Raw genomic sequence first — 7,341 nt, forward strand, 5'->3', positions numbered from 1 at the left:
TTAAAGTTCACAGTGGCCTAGTGTGGGGAATGCATTGTACGGAGAATACATGAAGGGTACTCCAAGCAGTCATTCCTCTAGAGGAATCTCAGGAGTGTGACATTTTTCTCTTCCTGCCCGTTTTCAGTGTCTTTTACTTACAGGCCTGAGCCTCAGGTTAAGCTGATTAGGTATAGAGGATGGCCTGAAATCGGCTGGGTCCACCCCAGAAGCCAGGGAGGGGGCTGGGCCTCAGTGGCTCCTTGGAAAAACCAGTGTAAGGACAGTGCCACACTGGAGATCTAAAAGGAGACCGGAGGCCTGGATGAGAAGACGCGCCAGGCAGCCCCAGAATGCAGGGAAGGGAGTTAGAGCTGCATTTTGGAGCCTGAGCCCTGGCTGCCCCGGGCAATGCCCACTTTCCTCCAACTTAACCTTCCTAGAGCCACAGCGCGTCACCGCAGAGAGAACTTGCTTTGGCAGCCACTGCCAACTGCACCACCACCGCAAGTCCCAACTCGCTCTGTGCACCTGGCGACAATAGGGCACAGACTGCAAGAGAAGTAATGTGGCTTAGCCTGGGAGGGCTGTGTGGTCAGGAGCGGCACCCGCTGCTGTTGCTGCCCAGTCTCCTTGGGCCCTGCCCCATCCTTTAACTAAAAACCCTTGAGAAGGAACCGGAGCCCTCTTGGACCCGAGCCCTGGGGAACTCGCGGGAACGCCACCAGCCCTGCGCTGCCTGGACGGGACCTGGCGTGCCTGCGGCTCTGCACCGCCTGGGCGGTGCCCGCATCCGGCCAGGACGCACCCTCCCACCCGGCTGGAGGGGGGGCGGAGGCCGGATGAGGCGGGGCCGGGGGGGGCGGGCGGCCGGAAAAGTCCCTGCGCCACGTGACCCCACAGTCCTCGCTGTCCCCTGCCGAAGCTACGCACTGTAGTCGGAAAGCCCACCATGTGTGCCGCTCCGCTCGCCGCCGCCGCCGCCGCCGCTGGTGCGGCGGCGGCCCCGCGCTCCGTGTATGCCTTCTCTGCGCGCCCGCTGGCCGGCGGGGAGCCCCTGAGCCTGGGTTCCCTGCGGGGCAAGGTGCTGCTCATCGAGAATGTGGCGTCGCTCTGAGGCACAACGGTCCGGGACTACACCCAGATGAACGAGCTGCAGCGGCGCCTCGGGCCCCGGGGCCTGGTTGTGCTCGGCTTCCCGTGCAACCAGTTCGGGCATCAGGTGAGCGCTGGGGGCAGAGCGGGGGGGCGGGGCGTGCACCAGGTCCTGGCTGCGGAGAGGCGGGCCCACCGGCGCTCGTCCCAGCTGGGGTCAGGTCGCCCTAAGGGTTGTACAAGAAGGGCAAGAGCCCGGTGACTCATCGAGAAACTTCTCGTTTGCTGTCCGAACGTTTCCCCTCCCCTTGCGGCCCCGGGTTCCAGCTGCTCTCCCTTCCCGCAGGAGAACGCTAAGAACGAAGAGATCCTGAATTCCCTCAAGTACGTCCGACCTGGCGGCGGGTTCGAGCCCAACTTCACGCTTTTTGAGAAGTGCGAGGTGAACGGCGCGCAGGCGCACCCCCTCTTCGCCTTCCTGCGGGAGTCCCTGCCAGCCCCCAGTGACGACGCCACTGCGCTCATGACCGACCCCAAGTTCATCACCTGGTCTCCCGTGTGCCGCAACGACATCGCCTGGAACTTTGAGAAGTTCCTGGTGGGCTCGGATGGTGTGCCTGTGCGCAGGTACAGCCGCCGCTTTCCCACCATCAATATCGAGCCTGACATCGAAGCCCTGCTGTCCCAGGGGCCCAGCAGTGCCTAGGCAACCCTCCGCCCCCTGCTGCTTGGCAGCGCTGCCCTCGGGATTTCATCCATGACGGTGTTTCCTCGAAATCTGCATGGAGGAACACCTGATTTCCAGGAAAATCCCCTGAGCTAGGCGCTTTTGTCCATCCCAGCACCCCCTCCCTAACGAGGCTCCTCGGTAATAAAGTGTTGGGTGTCAGCACAACTTTGTGTGTGTCCTGTGTCAGTTGGGGACATCTTTCCTAGTAACCTCATTGTCACAGGGCTGTGAGCTTAAGTGTCATGCCCCCCCCACCACCCCTTGGCCTTTATTTTATTTTATTTTTTGAAAGATTTTATTTATTTGACAGAGACACAGCGAGAGAGGGAACACAAGCAGGGGGAGTGGGAGAGGGAGCAGCAGGCTTCCCGCTGAGGAAGGAGCCCGATGCGGGGCTCCATCCCAGGACCCCAGGACCATGACCTGAGTGGAAGGCAGATGCCTAACGACTGAGCCACCCAGGCGCCCCTGGCCTTTGTTTTAGCCAAGCCTGAACTTCCTAAGCTTTTGTCTGTAGTGTCTGGAAAGCCTAACTCCTGTCCCAGTGTTTTTCCTTCTGCCAGGATATTTAGTAGGGCTATCCCAAGGTCCTGTTAAAAGAGAAAGTTCAGATTCCAAAAATAGGAAGACAAGTCAAGAGCCAACTGCCTAATCCCAGCAGTAGGCCTCCTTTCTAAGTATTGACTAGCCATGAAAGGACATTCATAAAAGAGAACACCACAAGTTCCCACTCGCATTCAGAGTCTGTGGCTTCTCCAAGTGTCAGGTCCACCTACTTTACACAGTCGTAAGCCCATGCAATTTTACAAATTTTTTCCCGTTACTTTGTTAGATCTTTGCATGTTGCCACCCCGGCTTATTTATGTCTACTCCCATGCCGCCCTTACTGCTTGTTGCCTCTCATGTATTCAGAGTGAGAAGAGTATACAGCTGGGCCTTCTGACCATGCCCTGCTTGGTACTTAGCAGTTGGAATTGCATGGTCAGGCTCACGGTAGGGGCTTATCTTGGAAGCCAGCTGCTGCTTCTCAGGTGTGGTTTGGGTCTAACCTCTCTCTCCCTCTCCTGTCTCTGCTGCCTATCTTTTGAAACAGACCTGAAGCCACTTACTATCACAGCCCAGGGGACTCTGGGCGGCTTGGACGCGGCTCCTACTTGGGCAGACAAGGATGCAGAAACACATTAGCAGTGTCTCCCAGTCCAGAATGTGGGCTCATCGTTCGGTCCTGTGTCAAGTGTTCTGTTGGCTGCCAGGAATGCAGTCTTCGGAAAGGTGGAAAGAATATATAGTTCCTAAAAGCATGTGTAGTTCTGAGGTAGTACAGGGTACTTTGAGAATAAGAGAGCCTGGCCCAGTAGGGAGGATCCCGCTTCCCTCCTGGAGGAAATGGCAGTGAAGCTGAAGAGAAGTCAAGAAGCATTTAACTGAGGAATGAACTGATGGAGAGTGGACAGGCAGGGAGTACAGTGTGCAAGGGTCTGAGGTGGGAAGGGGGCACCGCTGACTGAGTTGGACAACACATGGACAAGCAGGTTTGGGGAGAAGAGTGTTTAGATTCAGACATCTTGCATGAGACATCCAGATGGAGTATCTGGAGCAGGTAGTTAAAAGAGACTCAGAAAAGAAGTATGGGTTGGAGACAAAGATCTAGCCACGGGGACAGTAAGTAGCCATTGGAGAGTATGAGATAACCTGGGGAGAGTGGCAAGAAATAAACCAGGGGCGCCTAGGCCCGAGGCCTATGGATTCCCAATCCTGGGTCAGCTAACAGGAACAGCTGGGAGAACCAGGATGGAGTCAGGGGGCCGTGAGAAGGGATATTTCATAACGGTGGCTGGGGCAAGTGCTTGTGGATTGAGTGTTCCTCAGCAAGTACAGTTTCAGGGGGGCAGCTGGAATTGAAGCCAGATAACCAAGTGTCCGAGATGTGTCAGGTCCTGTTCTAGGAGCTAAACATAGAGCCCCCAAGAATCACCAGGGTACTTGTTAAAATGTTCCATGGCCCTCACCCAGAGATACTGCTTTGGAAAGTCTGGGGACTTAGGATCCTACTAGCTGCCTACCAGCTGAACCTGAGGACACACTTTCTGCTCCAAGGCTCCCCTTTCCTGTAAAGGGTCAGTGCCGCCCAGGCCACATTGTCTGGTTAGGCTCTAAATGGGAACCCAGGGCTTTCCAAACTAACTTCAGCCTCTTCCCTCCCAAGCTGCTTGGTGACTCACTCTTACTCGCCCACTTTTTTTTCCTCTCAGTTTTTGCCTTGGGTTGCCAAAGAAGGGAACTTCTGAGTTCCCAATGTGGCTGCCCCTGTCCTCCTAAGACTTCAAGCTGCCGGCCTCCCTTAACTGAAAGTCATTTCCAACTCGCTCTCCTTCAGGAAGAATCAGAGTAAAGCCAATTAACACTACCTCTTCCTCCCCAAGAAACTGGACATCTTCCCCCAACATGTACAAATACACACTCCTACACATACACATTCCTTATCATTCAACCATGAAACCGCTACTGGCTCTGACCTGCACCTGCCCCACCCCGCCGTGAATCAGCAGTTCAGATGAACAAGTAAAAGCGAAGGAATCCCAGCAAGCCTGCCTGAGGTCCAAGTGTTTAGTTAAAGTGGCCGCAGGACATTGCTTATCTGGGAGCAGGCAACAGCATTTAGGCCACAGGCCTTCTGCAAAAGGAATGGGCCCTGCTGTTACTCAGGTTCGGAAGCTTTAGTTTTTGTAGTTCTTCCAGAAATACTGGGTTTTCTTTTTGTTTTTAAAGCATTAAATCTCATAAAATCATGTAGAAGTACCTCAAATTACCTCTATGTACACTTTAAATATTTTACAATTTTATCGGTCAATTAACCCTCAATAAAACTGAAAAAAAAACCTGATAAAATACAGTCAGACACTTCTTGCACAGTTAGCTCTTTATCAGATGACTTCCTCATTCTGTCTCAATGTAGTTCCACAAACAACATTTAAAACTAGCTTATTTTAAAAAAAAATTAAAAATAGGGGTGCATAGGTGGCTCAGCTGATTAAACGTCTGATTTGGGCTCAGGTCATGATCTCAGGGTCCTGGGATTGAGCCCCATGTCTGGCTCCGCACTCAGCGGGGAGTCTGCTTCCCTCTCTCTCCCTCTCCCTCTGCCCCTCCCCCTGCTCATGCTCCCTCTGTCTCTCTTTCAAACAAATACATTAAGTCTTTTTTTAAAAAAATTTAAAAATAAATGAATAAATAAATAAGTAAAACAAGTTTATTTTCTCAGAAGTACTCCTGGCCCTATCAGTTCAATAAATCTCTTTATATCTTTTTTTTTTTTGAAAGAGAGGGAGAGCACGTGCACAAGGGAGGTGTTGGGGGGGAATGGGTAGAGGGAGAGGGAGAGAGAATCCCAAGCGGCTCCATACCCATCGCAGAACCTGACACAGGGTTTGATCCCACGACCCTGAGATCATGACCCGAGTGGAAATCAAGAGTCGGACGCTCAACCGACTGAACCACCCAGGCACCCCAGTTCAATAAATCTCTTAAGTTCAAACTTTTGGATAATACTAAATAAAAAACACTGCCTAAAGATTTCCCTAAGAATACACAGCATGGATCTATAAAGAATGGGCAGTGATTCCTGCCAAAGAAGCCTGAAGTTGGCAGGTTTTTGTTATATTAACAATCAACAAATAGGCTGGAAGAGCATGCTTTCATATACGGAGGTGTGACATGGCTGGGATGGCTCTAAAATAAAGCCCAGCTCGAGCTGGTCACACAAGTTACCAGACACATGACATCCTTCAGCTTTGACCTCCCCAAGAACTCAACTCTAGATTTGTCATGTGAGAAAGCAAAACAAAAATCACCAACTAGGTAGGCAGCCTGCTGATGGGTATTCTGTTAGTTGTATCCAGAGGCACTGAGACTGACCTGATACTACAGTGTTGTGCTAGGCAGAGGCCCAGCAGCCTTTCCATCACTCATCTCTCAGACAGAACACCCCCTCCCAATGCCCCCCTCCCCAGGCCTAGTATGGTTGCAGCCAGAAAGGCCAGAGTAAGAGACCACAAAACAGGCCCACTTCATTCAAATGCCTAGAGTCCAAGCAGTATCCAGGGGAATGTGTAGCTGGCCTTGGGCGGTGTCTTACAGTCCTACAGGCCACCTGGCTCCACAGGGAGGCAAATGGAGGGGATCCGAGTCTCCCTGCAGAGGAAGCACCTGCTACCCTAGCCTCCTCTGTCCGCAGCACATAGCTATGCCTCTGTACATGTGTGTGTGAATCTAAAGACGCCCTGGTCCCCTGGGCATCCCTTGCAGACTCATCATACATGCCCAAAGTCCAGGGGGAATGTTAGCATGTCTTGGCTCCCTATACCAGTTGCTTAGGTTTCCTCCCCAGCAAAGTGTCTGCAGCATCACCCTCCATGTTCCTGGAGCACTTCATCACACACCACACAAACTGTAATTACATGTGAAAATGTCTTCCCCAACCATACTGGCTGTTTATCTCTGGAGGGAAGGGACTATGAGTACCTGTGTGTAATAGATTATTAGTCAAATGAAAAAATGACTAGTATCTGGTATTCTTCCATTCATTCATCCCAGAAAGGCCTATTGAGAATTTTCTCTGTACAAAGGGCAAACAACACAATTAAAAGCTAAATATTTGCGTATTTGGGAAGACACCAATGGTAATAGAATTAGACGAGGAAGAGAAGATACTGGCCACACCTGGGCCCAGGAACCCACACCCTCTCTGCCCAGTCAGGGCTGGCCACCAAGAGTGGCATAACCAGAATGGAATCTGTCCAACAGCATGAGTCTTCAGTGTAGGAAAGATGATCCCCGCTTCCTCTCTGAGATTCCTTCAGGTCTTTGCCTGTCACCTTCCCCAGTAATCTAATCCTTCTGTAACAGAGGTTATAATGTCATTGATGTTTAATTCTTCTGAAATGTCCTTCTAGAGCCTTTTACTTTTTCATAGTCCCCTGGGCAGGTTAAAGGAGCACAGACAAGAAGGAAACAAGAATAATTCTTCCCTGAAGAGAGCTGTAATCAAAAGCTGCCCAATATTTGTGAACACTGCCACATGTGCTGTCACTGCTGGCCCTAGTGTGGACCGCTGCTTACCTTGGAGGGCCAACTCTAGTTAGGTGTAGGGCAAGCCACAGTGCCAGCCAAGGCAAGAACTTAAAGTTCACACACCCAGACATTACAAACTCTCAATTAGGTCATCACAGTCCACGATCAAGCAATATGTGACCAATCAGTCAGACCTGTTTCCTCTATAGCTCCCTTCATGCTTTCTTTCCTGTTCTTGTGGCCCAAGCTATCATGGCAATGGGTGGGTTGTTCAGTTCTGGAGTTTGGTTATGAGGCCAAGCGAGTGCCCTAGTTGGCCTACACCTCTCCCTAAGGTAAAAGGCCCAACAGAGAACATGCCCTGGTGCCAGGGTGTCTCCTGAGCTGAATCACTCATTTCCTCCCAAATCCACAGGTCATCCACAACAGCAGGAACACACAGGCAGATGTTTATTGTTTCTAGTTCC

General features: G+C 51.8%; 1 protein-coding gene across 1 annotated transcript; it reads left to right on the plus strand.

Annotated features, from left to right (window-relative positions):
* Positions 1-859: 859 nt before the first annotated feature.
* On the plus strand, positions 860-1,969 carry GPX1 (glutathione peroxidase 1). Its single transcript, XM_034996923.1, has 2 exons — positions 860-1,201; positions 1,421-1,969. The coding sequence occupies exons 1-2, from the start codon at positions 932-934 to the stop codon at positions 1,778-1,780; spliced, it is 630 nt and encodes a 209-aa protein (XP_034852814.1). The 5' UTR covers positions 860-931; the 3' UTR covers positions 1,781-1,969.
* Positions 1,970-7,341: the final 5,372 nt, after the last annotated feature.

Source organism: Mirounga leonina, unplaced genomic scaffold, assembly GCF_011800145.1.
Source record: "Mirounga leonina isolate KUSES-001 unplaced genomic scaffold, KU_Mleo_1.0 Mir_94, whole genome shotgun sequence".
In the NCBI taxonomy this organism is placed as follows: domain Eukaryota; kingdom Metazoa; phylum Chordata; class Mammalia; order Carnivora; family Phocidae; genus Mirounga; species Mirounga leonina.